This window comes from Ptychodera flava, chromosome 15 (assembly GCF_041260155.1).
Source record: "Ptychodera flava strain L36383 chromosome 15, AS_Pfla_20210202, whole genome shotgun sequence".
Lineage (NCBI taxonomy): Eukaryota > Metazoa > Hemichordata > Enteropneusta > Ptychoderidae > Ptychodera > Ptychodera flava.
This window is the reverse complement of record NC_091942.1, coordinates 37,286,378-37,309,583: the sequence shown is the minus strand read 5'-3', so window position 1 is coordinate 37,309,583 and position 23,206 is coordinate 37,286,378. Positions and strand designations below refer to the sequence as shown.

The window sequence follows — 23,206 nt, the reverse complement described above, 5'->3', positions numbered from 1 at the left end:
GTTGTCATGGAGACTACAATGGCTGAATATTATGATACCAGTGTTTTGTTAACCCTTTGCACCCTGACCCCCTGGTACTCTATGACGTCATCGGACATTTATGTCCGAGCCGGGTTCAAAGGGTTAAAGGAACAGAGATAAATGTGGAATATTGTAAATACTGATAAGAGAAGAAAAATTCATTACTTATTTTTTTGCTAAAGTTACAACATTCATGGATAAAATTTGAGCCAATCAAAGTAAGCCACAGATCCACATCAAAATAATGTGTTACTGCAAGACGCTTCACTTCAATAATTTCTGTTCATACAGGTGTCACATGAGTGTCATATGGGTGCCACATTATCAACTTGGTAGTTCTTTTTCTTTGTCAACTGTTTCTTGTAGTCTCTATATAAACCATATCAGCAAACCATATAGGGCATTCTCCATCATTACTTAATCATCGTCTTCTTCTGCAGTGAGAAAAAAAGACAAAAATTATAAGATATGATAAAACACACTGGGTTTCATATGACTGTAGATGTTATTACTGTCCACAAATCAACTACAAAACCATGTACTTACAAATCACAAGGTCATTCAAGAGAGCAATAAAACATGTCAAAAGTGACAAATCTAGGTTTGACAAAAACTTTCTCAACCACTAACAGTGGCATTTGTTTATTATAATATAAAATTACCTTTATAGCTTAGGCATCAGTGTTTCAATATGTATGGCAACAAAACGCTGTCTCTATGTCTTCATCTATAAACTGTCTGACAGAAAATCACTCAGCATGGCAGTCTCAATTCCATTGAATAATAACACCTTTTTTCAATGATATTGCTTCAATATTTTTCAATAACTTTCACCATTTTGTAAAGTTCCCCTACTGATAAACCATATTCACACATTTTCAACTCACCATTGTCATCATTGTCATCTTCTTCATCATTGTCGTCATCTTCATCACTTTCAAAAGTGTTATCAGGGATACTATAGACTCGTACAACAGGCTGAAATGACAAACAGAATACATTGCGATTAAAGAACTGTTTAAGAACAGAGGCATAAAAGCTAATGAGATTCCCATTAAAGCAGACATAAGAGCTTCCATTGTGTATGACTGTACACGAATGGGGTTTTATTTGCTTAAATAGCTATCAAAAAATGTGTACATTAAGCTTATGTAAAGAAGGTCACAATGAATGGTAATGAGATATCAAAGTAGCAATACAAACTAATTCAAAAGATATTTGGTGTGAAATAAAGTTATTTTAAACATTAACAGTCAATGTCCCTACTTTTGACAAGTTTCTTCAACTACAGCTATTTATTTTTTTTCAACTTTCTATTAACAATATTCATTTTCGGTGTTCTACTTTTGACACTGTCTGCGTTGTCAGAACCCTATCGTGGCAGTTCTGGAGTCACATTCACCAAGCATTGGGCCTTCCATGCTTATTGACATCAAATAATTTAAAATATCTTAATTCAGACAACTGTGTTTGGATGTTTTGATTCTGCACTGTGTGCTGAACATGTCTTTGCAAGGTACAGACATGACTGGAATCACTGCTGCATTTATTGCAAAATGTGCAATGTTTGGAAACAGTTCACAATACTCATTGTGAAGAAGCGTGCAAATCCCAATGAAACCATTATTTCTCAGGCCATGTAGCATTATCTTATATGGCTGACAATGGACAAGGAGGTCTTAAAAGGGTTTGCAACTGTTGCGTTCATTTCCTTATTTCCATGTTGTACCAGAAATGGCCAATCAGTGATTGTATTTCCTCCACTCCGTAATTTTGGATTTCATTTCTGTCCTCTAGTAATCATTTCATGTTCAGAATGACATTTAGTGATGTGAGAATGCTAAATTCATCTAATGGAAAATGACCTTGTGAGTTTTCAATCAAATCCTGGCGAGTACAGTTTGTGAAAGCTTAAATATTAGCATAACTGAAGTAGAAGTCACAGAAAGTATTGCTCTCTTGATTCAAGTTGTTCATACACTGTGTCTCATAAAGGTTGCTGAGCAATGTTTCCAATAATACTTTTAGGCTGACTATCATAGACAAAATCACGGGCGATACATTTGATAGCTTAATCGCTGCCAGACAAGCCTATCTGATTGGAAAGGACATCTTTTAGAAGTTTGGTGGTTGCAAGGAATTTTGAAAGATGACACATAGTGAAAGCCCCCTAGTTGTTAGATTATTTTGACTCAGGGCGGCAGCCTGACCAAATTGCTAAGGGTAACAGAACCAAGCTGAGCTAGGATTTGGGTAACTTAAATAAATTTACATACTGACAGTGTGAAAAATTCTGGAAAGGGGGATATAGGCACACCCTATACGGGTTTTGTTTCTTGAGACAAGCTGCGACAATGTTCAATAGCCGGGTCATGATACTGACCTAAATAGATGCAAATCCCACAACTATGCATACATCAATACCACTGCTGTCAAGTGTGTAAAGTAAGAGCTGAGAATAGTTTTTGAATCCCTTTTCAGAATAGTAACATTTGGGTTGCAAGTTGTCATAACATGAATATAAACTATCGGATTGTTATTGATGATGATATTCACAGTTTTGCCTATGATAATACTGAATGATAAATGGAATGTTCTGAATGTTCCAAACGATGTCTGTCACTATTGTTTCTGCATATGGTGTCTGTGACTACCCACTGCATTTCATGAATGGACACTGACTGGGTGTACAGGTTGCACAGATTCAGTACAACGTTATTTTTTGCACTTCATACACACTCAATAATTTTGAATCTGTAATGTCTTCTTCAGCCATACAGTAAACTGTTAGCATATACGCATTTGAAAAATGACAGTAATCTTGTTGCAGCTGTTTCTTTTAACATAAAACAAAACCACGGCATTTGTTTAACTTTGCTGACAAATGTGATTCTTTGAAGAAAAGACCAGCTATACGGAGTCTGGATGAAAAGACAGGAAAACTTTGTGGAAGAATGATGTGTCTTGCAAAAGCTACATGATACTCAAGTCAAAAACTGATCTGTCAAGAAATTCTCAGTTCAAGATATGATGTTGAAATGGTAAATTGTTAAAAATTTGACATAAGTGGACACTTTAGTTTTATGAAAGTTGCACTCCTTAATTGTTTGCAGCAATAACTGCACATGATGTTCAAGAAAAATTACTTAAAGTAGAGGCTCTATTAGTTTATTGGTTATTTCTAACATATGATGATAAATTATCATGATGAAATAAAAACCTCACAATATCAATTAAGTCACTGCTAAGCCAGAGAAAATGCGCTGATTTGATGTTTTTGCAAGTTACAGCTTTGATAGTTTGTAAAGTCAATACATATACCATTGTTTTGATAAAGGTGACATATAAGATACATTGCATACCTTGTTTGGGTCTTTCATGATGAGGTATTTGCCTTCTTCCAGCTTTCTACAGATGTCAATAATACAACGAAGGATTCCCCATGCATTTTCCATGTTCAGATTAATTTGAGAAGCAAATTCACTGGGCTTGAACTGCTGAGTTCCAAGGATGACGTGTTTTGAAGAGTCTTTAGGATTCACACGGGAAACATAGCTATGATAAGGTAAATATGTGAAAATAGCATCAATGACAGTGGCAGCTGCAATAGCATGCAACCAAGGAAATTTGTAGTGGAAGCTTTTCTATTAACCATTACACATATCGAGTCAAGAAGTTTATTTCAAATCCAAAAATTGACATTATAAAAGTGGCATCATAGAACATACTGTAAAATATCAGTCTGTATTACATTGGTTTCATATAAAGACTGCAGCCACCAAAACTATGAAGTTACTCTCATTTCTCCACATAATGGTACATTTGGGAAAATTTACATACGGAATAGACAAAAATTGCTATTGCCCTCAAAAAAAGTGTGCAAAAGAAAACACCAGTGATGCTCCTTTCTTCCTACTATGCCAAATTCACTCTGTACTCAAAATGCTTTGAGGACTGGGTTTTTATCACAATTTATAATAAAGTCAACAACAATTAATTAGTTATCAAACTTACCCAAATTTAAGTTGATCAGAGTTAGCTAACAGTGCCACAGTAGTCCACTTAGCTAATTTGAAACTATTATTCTTCAACTCTGTTGCTAAAATAGCACCACGCTGAGAATCTAACTTTTGTCTCCATTCAACAGCACCGGGCACTTGCTACAAAAGACAACATTATTTAACATCATAAGTAGTTTGCTTTACCTATGAATTAAGATGATATTTTGGACAGACTTTTGTTACTTAATATACTTAACCTTATTCAAAGGGTATTTTCATACATGTTTCAATTGTCATGTGACACAAAAACATCATATTTTATTCCACTTCAAACAGAAACAAGTTGAGCTATATTATTAATTAATAAATTCCCCTTTCCCACCAAATCAGTTGAAATCTCACAGAATTTCTGGGTGTCCAAAGGAGTAAGGGGCCCTCATCTTGCCAAGTTAGTTGAAATCAGTAATGTCTTTATACAGTAGACAGACAAGTCCAGGGATCCACACAATGTTCAGGTGGATTTTTATGGTGTGCTAAAACTGCCAAGCTGAACACAAGTATGTTACATGTTAGTATATGAGACATGCTAGGTCTATGAAATTAGGTTTTGGTTAATACTGTTTTTCACTGACTTGGCAGGATGGCGGATGACAGGACCAGCAAGAAAACAGTTTTGTTTTCCCATCCGATACTGTGCAACTGTGTAGGTAAAGAAATACAAACTAGCACTGTTTTCAGGCAGTAAGGTCTACTAGTGGTATTATGTGTATTTGGTGAATTCTTGAGATGCTTACAGAACTCTTGAAACATTTCTTTTTTAATAAGACAATGGCCTTAACCTGCTTTACACTATGATACGAATCACTGTAATACTGTCCAAACATTTTCTCCCATTCTATCTGGACTGTTGTTTAAGTCCACGTATTACGAGATGCACATATTCAATCTCTGAGATTTTAAATTTTATTTGTCACCTGTCCATGAGTGTAACAGTAGACAAGACAACCACACTTATTTACAAGTAAATCAGTAAGAAACTGCATTTATGAATCTTGCCTGATAATTAAAATTTTCAGGTTTATTGAACACAGAATGCTGATTACTGAGTCCATGATACCACAGAGCAAACAAGGAAAAGGTTAAAACATTCATACTCTATCCGGTACATAACTGAATGCCATCCATTTGTTGACATTTTGCAAAACAGGAATTTTGGTAATATTTGTCATTTTCAGCTATGCCTACCTTTGAATCCCATTCATTCAGAGTTTTGATATTCAAAAATTGTGTTTCTCCATTTGAACCAACAATAACTCCATCATGTTCACATCGCACTATGAGTTCAATGCCATCACCTAAGTCCCACTTCCGATACCTATGAGAGAGAAAAAGAAGATTTTATTAAGATTAAGAACATGGAAAATAACAATTCCTACTACCATCAACATTTGTTAAAATTTTGAAGGACAAAGTTCAAGAAATCTGTACATCAATCAAAACTTTAATGAAATCCATTTTGCATACATTCTTCGTTCAATCAAAATAAAGACTTATGTGGTCATCCCTGTAACTTACTATCTGGCATTTATAGACTGTTTTACATCCAGACTGAAAAAGATATTTACTGATTTACGGTTTACTTTTGAAGCTTAGTGAAAACTGGTACTCCTTTTTACACTTGCTGTACAGAATGCACCTTTTCCTTGAATTGAAACAGAATAATCAGAACACCATATTTATCTTTCTGATCAATTGAACTTAGTATTTTATTCATTATGGGATAGTGACTATCAGATGTTGATGGGGGGAAATTAAACATTGGAAAAGAATCTGCCATAACAATTGTTACTTAGCCAGCATTTTTTGTAAAAAAAAGTATATAAACGAATGAAAGACTGAAACTGAAATAAAATATTGAATTCTAGAAAAAAGCATGCTCTGACAACTGAAAGTAAATGTCAGATTTCAGAACATGGAAAGAAAATTTGCATGTATCTTATCTGACTTTTCCTTAAATATCTACACTCTGGCAACTTGGGTACCAGCAACTACAATGTTGTGATTAATGTGTCTACAATAGCTTCATTATTATCAAATGATCAAACCCAAAGAATAAGAAGAATCTATGTGGGAAACCTATCAATCTGAGTGTGAAACAATGAAACAATTTCCATCAGTGGGTTTCAATATTACCCAACAATCACTGATAGGGTGATCTCTTATCCACAGCAATGCTGAAGCAAAAGTGGTGATCTCATTCTTTGGCCGCATTGAATGCATACAGAGCAATGGTAGAGTTTACTTTTGTCTGTATACAATGATATGTTATTGACGTCATTTATCCTGATTTTTTATCAATAGAGAAATGCATATGTTCTTTGACAGCATGGGACACCTTACCTGTATCCAACAGAAGCAATCTCACCGTCAGATTCATCTTGCTGAAATGGATTAGGATCTTCAAATGAATACTTTTCATTATTCTGAAGAAAAAAAAAATTACACAGCAGTGTCAAATATAATCCAAACAACCAATAATACCCATGACTATGATTGTTCATTACAAAAATGTTTAAACATTATGCAATATGATTGATACCCAACACATTACACAAATACAATAGAGAGAGCTATTTTGAAATATGAGACATTCAAATGTTAGCATAGTATGAAATGATGAAGAATAGAACTTCAATTGGTACTGGTAGAATCAATTTTACAATAACATATTAGCTATTTCTATGGATAAAGAAATCGTTCATGATATCAACATAGTCTATGTTGGATCAATTCTTCCAAATTTCTGAAGCAAACAGAGTGAGAAGGAAAGTCAATGAAAGCAGACAATGGAATGATTTCGCTTAGTTGTAGCATACATGCACAGGTATTGAACATGTTAAAAACTATTTGTTGGGCTCACAGATACATGTACATTAAAGGTCTGGTGAAATGGTCCCGTTCGTGTGACTGAATATCTTCCAGGGGGTCAATACTATTACACTCGCAACAGAATTGCAACCTAAAAGTACGCGCAAGTGTTAATTTTTTTTATATTTCTATGCGCGGCTTTCATGGGGTCATTTTGCGACACTCAGGTCACGCCCATAGCGGGGATAATGGTTGGCCGTCTGTGACGTCACTGGTGTGTTCATTTACATCGAATAGCGGTCCAACGCCGCCTTATCTCTGCCCGGTATCCGCTAACAAAACACTGTTCGCGCTGCCCATTTGCCACGTTCGCCAATGCGAATCGAAATCCGAAGTGGCCAAAAAAAATCGATCCTAATTCGCCACAGCGGCGAAACTGAATTTTGTTTAAAAATATGGTAAAATAAAGAAAAAACGTGGGTTTTTTAGTCTTTTGTTTAATCTGCGCTTCTCTCTCGGCGATTCGCAAAAACTGTGTCTACTTCCGTATTATTGCGTTCTTTCCGTCGTACGTATTTGCAATCGTGCCAAGTCTCGCGAGAGATTTGACGTCATTTAGTCTAGTGTACAGCATGCATAAATGGCTCTCGCGAGAATTGAAACTAAGACACACGCAATCGAGCCCTCGACATAAATTTGACGTCATTTTGTCTAGTGTACAGCGGGCATAGGAACGCTCGCTCGCGAGAATTGAAACTTTTGCTATACATAGCAGACATACGCATTTTAATCGAGGCAACAAGGTTCGGTGTTGCAGTTGATTTATATTGCGGTCTAGATGTTCTGTGTTGTGGATTTTCATCACGGTCTTCAACATTCCATGTTGCGGTCGATTTGCATCGCGGTCCTCGTGGTCCGGTATTCCCCGTTGTTCTTCAATTTAATTGCCGTCCCAACGACGCGTTCCATGTTGCTGTCGATTTGTATCAAGGAGGACTCTACCTCCGTGATTGGTATCGCGATCTCTACGTTCCGTGTTGTTGTTCGTTTTAATGGTAGTCTCAACATTCAGTGTTGCTGTTCATGCAGCTAATTTGCATCGTGGTCTCAACCTTCCGTGTTGTGGTTGTACTTGTAGTGCATTTAATCACGGTCCCATTTACCTTTTAAGTTACTGTCGATTTGCATTGCGGTCTCGACGTTCCGTGTTGTAGACAAGTGCATTTTAATGGCAGTCACAACGTTCAGTGTTGGTGTTCATGCTGTTGATTTGCATTGCGGTCCAACCTTCTGTGTAGCGAGTAGCGAGGCAGGCTGAGCCGAGGGACCGTGGCCGATCGTACGAACCAGCAGAGACAAGCACATCCTATGGTTCAAACACTCAACACTTGACGGGAACTTAAAATAATTTACAGTTGAGCCGTTCATGTTCTTGCCGCTGTCACAGCCACCAAAAGAACAACGTTCTCCCATAGTGAATGAGGACACTATCCTGATCATGTAAGCGGAAACCCTAGAAGTTACCCCCCGTAGGGAGCTTACGGAGGTGTGAAATACTTTAGTTCCCGTTATGAGATACGGCGTCGGGCAAACTTCGGAAAGCCGAAAAAAGTCGACTGGAGAGGCTCGGGGGACACGCCCACATTGCATTTTTCTTTTGCCATATTTCATAATCACGCGCGCTAAACGAAAAAAAGAAATGAACGTAACTGTTTTATAGACCATCAACTGTATTTCTGTGATTTTGCAACATGGGCATTTCACCAGACCTTTAACCAATTGTAAAACCCAATGGAGGACTTGTGTATTACTCATAACAAGACAACTTTCCAGTCATTCAGTCTACGCATGGAAACATGGACAGTCAGAGAAACTGCTTGTCACTTGAAAACTTACAACAAACTGGAAATAGACAAAGCTGATTGGATGACAGTGTGGTGTAGGAATTGGTACAGAATGTGTAATTACAAAAGACAGAGACATCTTCTACAAGTCAAGCACAGGCCAGGCACAATAAGTCGATTTCAAATTCCAACAGCTAAAACAATCTGACTGAAGAAATATCACTTGTGCCTGAAGAATGAAGGTTGCTGGTGTACTGTGACACTGAATATTTCCTTACCATTTTCAGACATTGTTGAGAAAAGTTGTGGTTGACAAATGTTGCCTCCAAAGCTAGATTCCTTGGTGCATTGATGTGTTTCTCCTCTTCCTGTGGAGGTTCTGTGGCTGTCTCATTGACAGTTAGTAAATCTGAAAAACCATGAAAGCAATGCATTATCTACGGAACTGACACAATTTCCAGTGTAACTGAATACAAAGAAAATTTTTGAAGAGTCACTACTTCATCTGTTCAGCAAGAGCCGCTGTATCAATTTTCACTACACAAGTTTCTTTGCAGTACCGAAATTATCCTATGCTACAAGTTCAGCTGTGAAACTTGTCAATAAACATATAACTGCCTTCGTCAATTGTATGCTGATAGAAGGGAAACAAGGAGCGTCTTTTACTCATTTTGGTCTTTTACTCATTTTGGTTCATTTCAACCTGATCAAAGAAATCTTACAAACAGCTACAAACATTTCACAATCATTTTGTCTCAGCAGTGCATGGAAGAGTGAGAAGTGCATGCACACAATATCATAACGTGGCAAAGAAAACTCTTTTTTAAGACATTGCTGTGCATCAGAAGCAGAGTTCCCACTAAGGCTTATTGGCGCTACTTGCATTGTGTCTCCAACTGCTCTTGCACGGGACTTTCATGTTTTTCATAACTTTGGTTTCAGTCATATTGATTGATATTAGGTTTAGTGATGATAAACATCAAAACTCTGGGCAGAAGGTGCTATCTCAGTGCTGATTTTGCTTCCACATTTTGAGTTTTAGCACTCCTTGGTGAAGTGGTTGCTACCAACATGCAATATGTATTCTGGGTAAGTTGTGACTATGTGACTGGATTTACATAACTTGAAAAATTAGCATACATAGAGAAGGCACAACTGTAGCTGCCATGCCCTCCAGGCACCATCACCGAAGTTATGATCAGAAGTTATGGACGAGAGATCATAGTGACAGTTCCACATTGGAGTGCAAGACAACCCATGGATACTGTTGGCAGGTCATAGGTCAGCTCTTACTGCATACATTTGATACTTATGGTACAGTTGATCATTTCACTGATGGTTTCAAAGTTAAGATGGTGTTAGAGCCAAGATATTTTACTGTGACAAAAAATTGTTGTTTTGTCAAACTTTGGATATAATGTTGTTCATCTTGTATATTTTAGCATAGCGAGCACTGTCAATGACTCCATGGTTAATACTGAAGTATAAAGAGGTGATGAATCCTCTAGCCTAGAGATGGACCATCATAGTGACTTACCAAATTCTGACTCATCTCTCTTGTCAAAGAAAAGCTTTCCTCCAACATGCTGAAACAGAATGATAGAAACTATTTTACTGTTTTATGAAACATTCTAGGATACATGTACGTTTTGATCAACTGCAATGACAAGCATACTATACAATTTACATATATACAGTAACAGCCTTCTGCAGTGTAACTTCTCCCTAACCTCCAAATATTTCTGAACTCTTTGTGTAAATTTAGGGATATCTTGAAATACCTCCTGGATCAGCTGTATGTCAGTACATGAAATCTGTACAATTTCCTTGCATAGAAAAGAAATATCTTGATTCAGTGTTGTACAAATTAGTTTGACAGCAGGGTAGTGTTCTGTCACATCTGCAGTAAGTATGCACATATTGACACGCCATGTAATAGCATAATGTTGTACTGATAAATCAAAACAAAAGTATCAAATCAAGTGCATGTTCAAAATGTATTGTAATAGTTATACAAAAACTACAATTAATATACACTGCATGTGATCCCTGCTGTGAAGGGTGCTTTTTGGCGGTTGCAAGTCGTGGCAAAGCTTGAAGTCATTGATAGCTGATGCAATTTGTGTAAACTTTAAATGATTTCAAGTAAATTTTAAAACTTCCTGCTGTCTACAAAGCGAATTGTGTTTATTTCTGCTTTACATTGGAACATTTTCTATGCATCCATGTACATTAGTAAATACAGCAATTATACATTGTCTGGGAAATAAAACTTTTGTACCATTGGAGACTAGAGTTACAATGTTTCTGTCAGATCAGTTGACACATACCTGAACAACCACATCCCAGGAGTAGACAGAACGATTACAACACATCAAGGTTGCTAAGATGATGTCTGTAGCAAACACGTTCCCCTTTGAGGCAAGCTGCAATTATACAATTGTGGAACATCTAGTTGAAAGCATGAATGAAACCAATGTGGCAAAATACAATGACATGAGTACAGAATAATCTCTGTTAACCCTTTTTATGAGTTGGCTGTGGTACATTGTCATTTTTCAATGTATTACTCTTTGGTGGAAGAAGTAGATTTATAAACAAAAGTTCAAAATTGTTGATCTGAAATTGTCATCAATGATCTACTCCTACCTATTTCATTACACTCATACTTTGGATCAACTATGCATTGTTGAATGATAGGCGGTTATCATGATGGCCGATTGCCACTGTCAATACTCGGTGTATATGAATATTTCAAGATCTCAGTGTAGAGGGGAGGTGTTGTGTGTTTGAGTTTAAAAGGGCATTTGTTTAAATATGGGGTATTTGTGCTGGACACCTTTCAAAGCAGTAAAGTTTGATGACTCCATGACACACACTCACCTTCCTTATAACAGGGTCATCAGTTGTAGTTACTTTGTGGAAGATACGATTCACTCTCTTCAACTTCTTTTCCAATTTGGTGGATACTCTATCGTAATTCTTATCATAATATTCCATGGATCCAGCACGGATTCTGAGAAAAGAAACACAAACAGTCAAAGAATCATACTTGTACTCCATACATGCATACTTGCATTATGGAAATGATTTTGCAAACAGAAGTGAGTTACGTTGAAAATTGAAACTTTCGGCAGTGTCTCATTATTACAGTATCCCCCAGAGCTGAAGTCATGATGGCGTTACAAACACAATCCTGTAAAACAAATGCATGTGGGTATACACGTTTCTCTACTGGTATGCATGTTTGTGGCTTTGTTTCCACTGTCCATTTCTGTTGAAGTTTGTGTTTTGCCCATCCCCTAGAACCAGGCCTAGAATCACCATTGATAACAATTGGTTTGGGCTAAACAATAGTGATGAAAGGGTTAAAGGGACATAAGCTGTAACTTGTAGCAAGTTTTTCAGTATTCTGTTCTGTATATCAACTACCGTGTCTGACCCTAATCCGTTTGTCATGCTGAAATTTTGAGTATTCTTTTTGTCAACACATCTTGTATGTGTGTATTGATCATTGCTTATTGTTTACAAATGAATTCTAGTCCGGACTTGAATACAATTTTCAACAATAACAATGTAGATTATACTCATATAGGTTGTGTTGATATGCTAAATACTTGGCATTAAATTACAGTTTAGGGATTCAATGCAGAAAGTGTAGGGAAACCACAAAACAAAAGTTCTGGAACAATAGCCAAAAGATACAGCTTATGGAGCTTTGAGACAAGAGTTTGAAATCTGCCATGACCTTTGACCTGCTCTGTGTAGCAATTCACTCAAATACGATACAATGTGTGGTCACATAATGGCTTCATGTTGACTTACCACACCAATGTTGGAAAATATGGTGAGGAAATCTAAGGTTAGCAGTCCATCTTTGATATCGACAATCATGTATAAACAAGTGAATTCCTCAAAACTTAATCTATGGCTCATGATGGCTGGGCTTCAGTAAACTGTCAAACACGACTGGAGTATGAATTTAAAGATGAAAGATACAAGACTTCACATTGACATTCATGTTTTGGAAAAATAATATTTTCAGACTGACAGTACTGGCAGGTCAAAGGTTTTAAAGCTACATGTATGTATCTGACATGCCACTTAGCAACATAAGCTGTGTAAATTCAATACAAAGACACACATCCTCTAAACTTACAGATCTTCTGGATCCTTGACATCCATGAATTTCAATTTACTAAGTCTTGGGAAATCCATTTCTTCTACAACCTTCCAGGTAGGTTTCACTTCCACAGAAGCCTCACGGTTCTTTACTGGACCCCTCTAACAGATGAAAAAAGTCAACATAATAAGTACTTGGCTGTCACACACTTTTATTTTGAAGATAAAGAAATCATCAACTGTTGTTTGTACACTCAAATCATGATAATGTATATATTTCAAAAGCTATTTACAAGATATGGTTATACATTTTGGTTGCTGGCTTGCCTAAATGATTGCCAATAAACATGACCACACAACTTTATAAGTTAATTTTGACTTCCTGAGGTCCGAATATGTTATACTGTGTAAACACAACTTCAGAGAAAACTATGGCCATTCACAATCAGAATCACTATATGAATCTAGAACATATATATGCATCTCATTTGTAGTATATTTTCACTTGTGTTCTCAGATTCTGATGATTGCTTGTGGTAGTGCTAAATGAAATTGCACTCTCGAGGTAGTGAAACTTGTTATCGGGAAAACTGGCGCACAGAGAACAGTCGTTCTGCATGCCAATGAGCCCTCTACACTTTGTTCTAAAGTACAAGCAGACGACATGCAAAACACACTCTGTCATGACCAGTACCAGTTGTAATATACTTGCAAAATTTCGATATGTGTTTATTTTTGGTAAAACTGTGCTTGTCCTGAAATACAGTGGTCAAAACTGAAGATAAACAACAATTTGAATTTTGACTTTAGCTCAACATTTTGGAGATTTGGGAGTACAGTTCACTGGGCTGCACCAAATGCTGTGCCATAAGTAGTTCCGATTTCAGTGAAAATATGATTCATATTTCGATATGTTAAAATACGGGTTCATATCAGTACTCTCTGAACAATAGGAGAATGACAATACAGACATAGCATGCACAATGATGGGAGATGCCAACAAACACTGCTAACACACTTGCATCAACATTCACTTTTTATTAGTATTTCATAAGAAATTTTATTATTTTATAGATTTACATGTATTATATTCTTTTTCATTATAGTTGTCAAGGGAAACAAATCATGCCACAGTGCTTTCAATTTCCTTACTTGTTCAAAACATGAATTTGTGTTACTGTTTACAGACACTGTGTTTGCATTGTTTGATTGGATCATCATGAAAACTATCTGAACAGATACATAAACTACATGATACATACTTGGAATCTATTGTCAGTCCACTTCTTGTTGCCAAACTGTTTCTGAAGTCTTCTCATTTGACGTTGTCTTTCTTTCTGTGCTTTAGTCAGAGTCTGCATTCCAGCATTGGCTCTCTGCTCTCGTCTTTCACGATCTCTTCTGATATTACGCTGCAAATCATAAACAGTTTAAGAATAATATTGTTGAGACCAGTCCATTTTTGTTTTCTCCTTTCCACTTGAACCAGTACAGAATTCAGATTCCCCACAGTCAGACATACCATACAATCATCATCATATGACATACCATGACGGTTATCATTATTTTACATACAACTTCTTTACTGGATACACATCCATTCATGAAGTATTATCATAATTTATACAATTTGGGCAAATAAAATCAATCTTATCATTAGAATGAAATTATAAATGAATACAATATATACAATATATATATATATATATATATATATATATATATATATATGTAAATCAATTGAATGATGAGGGTAGGAGGGTTTATGGATATTTTCTCCATGAGGTCACTGTACAGTAATGTCTTGCACTGTAAATGATATTATAGGAAATCTGACAGGTATCTTTCCTATTTTCCTAGATTTAAATCATTCTTATCTTTCCACACAGAACAACTGATTGACTTTTACTGAATTGAACACACACTCACCTGATTGACTCTGAATCTATTTCTTTGATACAATGGTTTAGGAATCTTAGCTGTATCAACAAGTTGGAAGGTTGTTTCATCTTCATCGTGGTAGTAAGCATACTGAGTGCCTGAACCAAACTGGGAATTGTATTTTCCTGGTTGAAAGGTGTGAAAATAATTAAAATAATGAACATAAAATGTAAATACTGAAATCTTTAATGCTGTTGTACTTTTAGTACATTTTTCTTACTGTATCATCAAATATATTGTATGCGTCATCACAACACATACATTTAAAACTAAACTTGAAAAGTCAAACAAAGTAACAATAAACAAATAGTTGACAATTATAAAGTTGAACAAATGGCGTGTTGAAAGATAAAAGGCACAGCTAAATAAAAAATTCCCTTACTACACTGAGCATTTTGCAGTGAGCTTTTAAAATCTACGCTCTAGCACTAGCTCCCGAAAACTTGGTTTGGAAATTATTTATGAAAGAATTATACCAGGAAAGCAAGCAATATCATTGACACTGTACATAAAGTAATTGTTGTTGTTCTTCGCATAGACCCTAGGAATAGAGTCGATCTTTTACAGAATACAAAATGCATGCACTGTGTTTTTCCAGACATCAGTGAGACATTACTGGCTAATTTGCATAACAAAATATCTGCAAATGACTGTGCATTGGCATTACGTCTATGAAAAAATAACAGTTTGTAATTTATCCCTTCTTTGAAAAACTACATTGCAGCTCATAAAAACATAGAAAATAGCTTTAAATAGTAGCGCAAGGTGGAAAACAGCACAATTTAATAATTTCATCCCTTTTGGATCAAACCATGTCATCAATCAATCACATTATTGCTCTACAACACACTCAGTTTCTTTCATCTCTGCAGCCTTTGATTTTGTTTATAACTAGAACCTGTGATAAGCAAGAGCTGCTCTTATTTTTCTGGTAACCTAAGTGGTCATCTACATTCTACTGCGCATGCTCAGGAATGTGACAGTGTAAATTGATACATTAGGGAATTAAGCCATGCTTTACAGTAAATCATCTTGCATTCTCCTAACAACATGGAACATGGTCCAATGGTTTCCCAACCATCATTTTAGGATAGAAAACTCCGATGAAAAGAGATTTGCAGCCAAAGAAAAATTGTTTTTACTGCCAATAAGGGATTAAAGACTCATAAATTATTCACTAGCTTTGAAAATTTTGTGAGTTGATCAATTAATAGAAATTCTTACTCAACTCACAGTCTCACTCAGTATACGCTGAAAAGGCAATATTTATAGTCTGACAAGCCTTTGAAATTGATTGACTGGACTTTTTTGACAGAGACTAAAATGACGAATATAAACTTGTTTTTGTCTGCTCGTTCAATTCCACAGGGATTATGGTGACATGAAAAGCTTCAACTCAGTTAGATTATTTCTTTGAGGATTATTTCTTAAAGCTACATGAACATACAATCCATTACTCCTGCAAAGAGGAAATTGATGTTGGAAACATTCCATAAGTCAGAATATACATGTTGTTAAATCTCAAAATATATCGAAACCTCATCCAATACTAAATCATTTTTGAATTTGCCACAGACACATTTACAAGCAAATTTACACTGATAGACAGATCTGGTGGAACACACAAGTCTTGTTAGCTAAAGTCATTTCAAAATCAGTACTAAATAGTCACAGTGGCAATCTGAAGCATCAACACAATGTGGTCACTAGTAATCCACTTTGACTCCATTCTGTTTCAAGATTGCTTTAGTTGACTCAAGAAAAATTGATATATTAAATGTGCTGATGTATGATTGAATCTGCAAAGAAATTCCTACATATTGAAAGTTAGGTGCCATACATGTATACTGTATCTACAAAAACTGTTGTCCTATACAAAAGATTAAAGTAAGGGTCTCAGACTGATAGTGAAATAATTATGGTGCATGTTGTATCAATCATACTTACCTAAATATCTTTTGTCTTGGTAAGTTGTTCCTGTCCAATCAGAAACCTACAAAAAATACAAAGTTAAAGGAAACATATAGAGATTAGTACAATAGATCACAGCATTGAGTTAGAAGCAAGATGATTGGGCTCACCACTTTTCGTTTCTAATAGATCAATCATTCTAGACAAGTTTCCATTTACAGCATGAAGGCAGCTACCTCCCATGGTTACAGGTTGATTGCCATGCACTTACATGTACGTTCTCCACCTTGTGGACCAAGTAACATTTTCTACACACATCACTTACACCAAATAATAGAAAGTCTTTCATATAAACACAAGTATTCTCTTTGGACAGTGTGCTGATCCTGAAAAGGGTCATGTCACAAGTGGCATCTTGTCCCAAGGAGAACTGTTTTGTGTTTGCAATATTTTACAGGCTTAGGCTCACATCAATGTCCAGCACTCACGGCAAGTTCAGGTACAGTGAACAGACTAGAGTTGTCAGGCTAACTTTGTTAGCCAAAGGTGTTTATTCGAGCATATGAGGCTAGGTTATTTTGTTGTCAAATTACGACAGGATATAAAGAATGAAAATACCAGTACTTTGATTGATCAACTATGGCAGAGAGAAAGAGTAAAGTTGTTTGATCCCCTACACATAATAGGGTGTTTCAAGAGGTTCCCAGACACTTCGCACAAAAACCACTTTGCACCATACCATCTCTTCCCATACCATTTCGCACCAAAACCACTTCGCACCAAGACAACCTCCTACCAAACCACTTCGCCCCAAAAGCCACTTTGCCCCAAACTTATCGCCAACCGGTAAAGCTGAAAATATCCAACCACTGTCATCGAAGTTTTCATCATCTTTCTGTCATCTCAGGACTGAAATCTTGAAACTCTACACATTTCGAGTAAATGACATCGTGCAATTCCACGCACGGCACCTGAGTTGTAGTATTGAGTTGTTTGCGTGTTTCTTTTTTCTCATTTTCTTATTCTACCGTTTATGGTTTCATGCAACAATAAATGGTTCGTGGTAGCCAAAATGTCCCGACACATTAACGCTTCCAAGTTGCAGGTAAAAACAGTGTTATGATATGTCGTGGCATCGTTGTTTTAGGACGAGTTGATGGTACTATACTTTGGGCGAAGTGGTTTTAGTACGAGGTGGTACTTGGGGCGAAGTGGTGTTGGGCCAGGTAGTACTTGGGATGAGGTGGTTTTGGGACGAAGTTGTGTGGGGCGAACTGGTTTTGGTGCGAAGTGTCTGGACCCCGTTTCAAGATTCTGATCAGGGACAAAAATATTTTTTTAACTACATGTATCTTAAGCTCCAGGTTTATTGCTTTGATCGTAAATATTTTCTTCCCTTATGTTTCCTATAGACCATTATAATCTTTTACTCTCCTTCATGACTGTCCATACTGTTTTATGACAGCTGTTTTAATCACTATCCTATCACTCTCTCAGCTAATTTTCAGATTGTGATTTTCATTTCAGCAGTTGTTTTCAATCTGTATGCCCTGGTGCTTTCATAAATTCAATACATACATATGACCATTAATTAATGTCAAGATATGTTGTTAACCCTGTCATACTTCAAATGAATACAGATGTACCATATCACAACGTTTATGTGAGTGTATGCCAAGTTATATACTTCAATGGGGTCCACACACCTTGCACCAAAACCAGATTGCCCTTCACAACTTTGTCCCAAAACCACCTCATCCAAAATACTACCTTGTCTCACCTCACATCACTCAACTACATGTACCAGCTTGCTCCAAAACTATTTCACCCCATAGATCACAGTGTAATGTCTTGCATTGCACTTTTAGACATATGCTGTGGCAAGACATTTTGGCTACCACAAATCTTTCCTTCTTTCCAAAATCATAGACTGTGTAGAATTGGAAAAAAGGAATATTGCAAATATGCCTGCAAACCACGTTCACAAGTACAATTGTAGCCTGATGAGTAATAGAGGGTGGTGAAAGTGCAGTGTTTCCCCTGGGTTCCAAAATCTTGTAGCAAATTTGGCTAGAAGCCCTAAAAAATTATTCGCCAAATGAGATATTCAATTAGCCAAGCCGATACCACTGATCACAAATGACGTCATTTCTTTCTCATTAATATGCAAAAATAAATATTTGTCTGCATTTTCCGTAAGAATGACGGAAATAAACCCTGTTAGTGCTACTATGGATACTAAAAGTAACACCAATTTATGGTTCAGATTACAAGGTGCCAACATCAGCCACGCATACAATATAAAATTTGTCCGAATTTCAAGCGACACCACGCGAGCGACACTTGTCCAAAGTTAGGCGTATGCAACTATATTCAGTAACAAACCTGAAATCGCTATCGTGCGATACTGTACATATCGCTACAGACAACGGCACGAAACCTGGTTCAGCATACTAGTTTTTTCAAACGAATCAGATATCTATTCTCGTAGCAGTTCGAAAGTAAAATACTCTCAGACTTGAGAAATATGTGCATTTTTTTAGACTTCCAATACATTTGCTTTACGCTTGAAGTTTAGCAAGCGAAGCTCGGCGCTCGGACAGTGCACAGCGTATCAATGGCGCTCGGGTCAGGGGTCATCATCAAAGACGTCAGTGTGTATTCACAGCAAGCTTGCCATGGATCGCGGAAATCACGGATCATAAATCCAAATGTTCACGTCTATTATGTAAACAGAACCGTAAAATATCAAATATATACCATTTTGATATGGAGAAACATCTTTTTGTTTCACTGACGATCAAGTTAAATGCTCAAATATCGCGACAAGACTTAGCGTATTTGCACAATGTGAATGCGGAACTAGGCGACTCAGCGGACGAGCGAGCGCCTTCTCTGAAAGTCCGATGTCACGTCACAATACACCACGGTCCGTGATACACTGAAAATTGTCGCGAATTTATATTTAAGGAAGCCAATTCACACAAGTTTCTAATGCCAGTAAGGTATTTTCTTGTTGGCAGCAATACACCACGAACAGTTTCGCTATTCAGGTGTGCCTTACTCGCTCTACGTTCTAAAAATGCCATGCGTATGCATGCATGCCGCTACCTTCCTTTCCAAATTCACGGTCGACTTTCGTACATTGATCATAATCTTTCTTTCCATTTCATAGATTTACTTGCGCGTAGAAATGTGTTTTATAGGGGTGGTTCCCCCATATTGGTGAACAGCCAAAGTCAAAAAGGAAAGTTTGCCGTTTTTGCTTAGTTTCACCGTCACTACGATCCTTCAGTGTTGACGATGACATGGCTGTCACTGCACGGAGTTATCACACATTGCGCGTAGTCAAACCCAAAACTTCGCAACATTTTAGTCAACTAGTCATGATATACGTGCGGTACTATTAATTTGTTAGTTATTTCGTTACAATTTATTCATACTGTATGTGTTACAAATAGGATCTCCTGACGCATAAGGTCGGGGATGTAGAGAGATAAAGCATGACGTCTCAAGTTGAATGCAGGACATCGATGTGCGCGCGGACAGACAAAGTGATGACGTCATAGTGCAATTTTCGATTCGCAAGTTTGGCTAACTTTTGCCAAAATCTTCTCGCCAAACGCTACTTTTTTCTCGCATTTGCGATTTGGCGAGCGGGCAGCGGAAACACTGAAAGTGTCCATCTGTGACAACACTGTCTTCCTACACATCTGTATGTACAGTAGATAATATGGTTACGGTCTTGCATGCTGTTGTTAGTTTCTCGAAATGTGTTCATTTTCAAGGCTATGATAGGTGATGAAATCTTCATGGGTATTGGTGGGGTTTCCAGTTATTTTCAGCTTTACAGGTTGGTGACAGTTTGAAGTGAACTAGAGTTGTTTGGGGTGAAATGGGTTTGGGGCAATGAGACTCTTCCAGTGAAGTGGTTTTGGTACGAGGTTGTTTAGTTGCAAAATGGTATGGGACGAGGTGGTATGCTGTGACTTGGATTTGGGGCAAAGTGTCTGGCAACCTTTCAGTAATCCCACTAAATTGCAAGATACTGTTTATCTGGGGTCCAGACACTTCGCACCAAAACCAGTTCGCCCCACACAACTTCGTCCCAAAACCATTTCGCACCAAAACCACCTCGTCCCAAGTACTACCTCGTCCAACGCCACTTCGCCCCAAGTACCACCTCGTACAAAACCACTTCACTATTAAAGGTTTACTTCCGTCATCTCGTCCTAAAACAGGCTAAAACGTCGACGCGGGTGCCACGAATCATAACGTTGTTTTTACCTACAACTTGGCTACCACGAACCATTTATTCTTCCATGAAACCATACGGTATATTAGAAAAAAAAGAAACACGCAAACTACTAAATGGTATATTTCAGGTTCCGTGCTCGGTATTGCATGATGCGATGTCATTTTCTCGAAATGTGTACAATTTCAAGATTTCAGTCCTGGGATGATAGAAAGGTGATTATAACTTCACTGGCAGTGGTTGGTTATTTTCAGCTTTTAACGGTTAGCGATAAATTGGGGAGTGAAGTGGCATTGTTTTTGGGGCGCAATGGTTTTGGGCGACGTGATTTTTGGGGCGAAGAGGTTTTGGTACGAGGTTGTTTTGGTGCGAAGTGGTTTTGGTGCGAAATGGTATGGGACGAGATGGTATGGTGCGAAGTGGTTTTGGTGCGAAGTGTCTGGGAACCGTTTATCTCAGTCTGAAGATCTAGAGGTACAGTGTATGTCACAAATCCTGTATTCTGTAAAGTTACAGATCATTGGATGTGTGACATCAGGGACTGAATTATATAATCCATGCTCAAGACACAACAGTCGGTCAAAGGAATTACACCGGTAACTGGTCTTTTCGGCAACAAGTCGTTTCGGCCTCTCAATTTCTGGCCCCAAGTCACTTTGGCATCGCAACCCAAGACGTTCGGCATCCGTGTTTCGTTTTTTTTTTCAAACTACTGTATTTAGTAATTGACTGATCCGTCATATTCGTAAGCGTGACCTTTGCGTTCTGACCAGTACTTTCACATGCATTTTGTGGTACTTTTGCCGTGCTGTTTTGGCACCGCGTTCAAACTTTTGCCATGTTCGTGGCTATTGATATCGATAAACTTGTGTCACAGATTTGAAAATGATATGAAGCTTTTTCTTACGATCTCTTCCCATGTTCTCACAAAGATTAAAGCATGTACGTGAATGCATGGAGGTAGCTTCCTACCTCCATGGTGAATGTTAGTTGAAACTACTTTTTAGTGCTTTGATTTGCAACAATATACGCTCCAGCACTAGTTCCCACAGGTAGCCTTCAGCGGTGCCGAAACGTCTTGGGTCGCGGTGCCGAAACGACTTGGGGCCTGAAATTGGGAGGCCGAAACGTCTTGGGCCGAAACGACCTGGTGCCGAAACGTCAAGAAACCCTAACACCAAACGTGGCCAAGAGCTTTTCGTAATCAGCAAGGCCGAAGGGGCAAAAGTTGTTGCGGCTGCAAACTTAGTCGGCTCATGAGCCATGCTTCTATGATGATCCATAGTCCCTCCTGTTGATGATCAAACTATCATCTATGGAGGTAGAAGCGGTCTCGCTTCTACCTTCGAGCCCTGCGTACGATGCTGTGAGTTCCCGGCGGCCGTACAACGCCGGGAACACAGAGCAGACATATGCATGGCGTTTGTTCTCGACTCGTCTCAACGGTAACTGGTCATTTCGGCACCAAGTCATTCGACCCAAGTCGTTTCGGCCTCGCAATTTCCGGCCCAAAGTCATTTCGGCACCGCAACCCAAGACGTTTCGGCATCCCTGTTTCGATTGTTTTCAAACTATTTAGTAATTGGCTGACCGGACCGTCATATTCGTAAGCGTGACCTTTGCGTTCTGACGAGTACTTTTCTGTGCATTTTACCGTGCTGTTTTGGCACCACTTTCAAACATTTGCCGTTTCGGCGGCTATTGCTATCGATAAACTTGTGTCACAGATTTAAAAACGATATGAAGTTTTTTCTTACGGTCTCTTACTATGTTCTCACAAAGTGAAGCATGATGTACATGAATTTTATTTGACACTACTTTTTTAGTGCTTGGATGTGCAACATTACGCTCCAGCACTAGTTCCCTCAGATATCCCTGAGCAGTGCCGAAACGTCTTGGGTCGCGGTGCCGAAACGACTTGGGGCCTGAAATCGGGAGGCCGAAACGTCTTGGGCCGAAACGACTTGGTGCCGAAACGTCTAGACCAGCAACCAGCATTCACAGCCTGACGCATTCACAATCTTCCTACCTTTCCGAGGCGATCTCCTTTGGAGAATGGTTGGTATGGCATATCCTTAAATTGCTCTGGGATCTCACATGGCCCCCAGCCATAAGCATTGTCTTGGATTGTTGGTGGTATAAAGTGGGCTGACATTTTTCAACATTCAATATGTTGCCTGCTTCTTACCACATGTAATCCCAGCAAATGGCGGCAGCAGTACGCCCTCTATAGAAAAGGTGAA

The 23,206-nt window shown here is 37.8% G+C and overlaps 1 protein-coding gene across 1 annotated transcript; it reads right to left on the bottom strand.

Moving 5' to 3' along the window:
* Nucleotides 1-196: 196 nt before the first annotated feature.
* LOC139152079 (eukaryotic translation initiation factor 3 subunit D-like) lies at nt 197-23,198 on the bottom strand. The gene is made up of 15 exons (XM_070725169.1): nt 22,993-23,198; nt 16,745-16,790; nt 14,786-14,922; nt 14,119-14,268; nt 12,894-13,018; nt 11,618-11,750; nt 11,065-11,160; nt 10,272-10,320; nt 9,013-9,143; nt 6,423-6,505; nt 5,268-5,397; nt 4,036-4,181; nt 3,384-3,576; nt 909-999; nt 197-455 (listed from the first exon to the last, which is right to left on the bottom strand). Exons 1-15 carry the CDS (start codon nt 23,116-23,118, stop codon nt 439-441), a joined length of 1,653 nt encoding a protein of 550 aa, XP_070581270.1. The 5' UTR covers nt 23,119-23,198; the 3' UTR covers nt 197-438.
* Between the last annotated feature and the right edge of the window lie 8 nt (nt 23,199-23,206).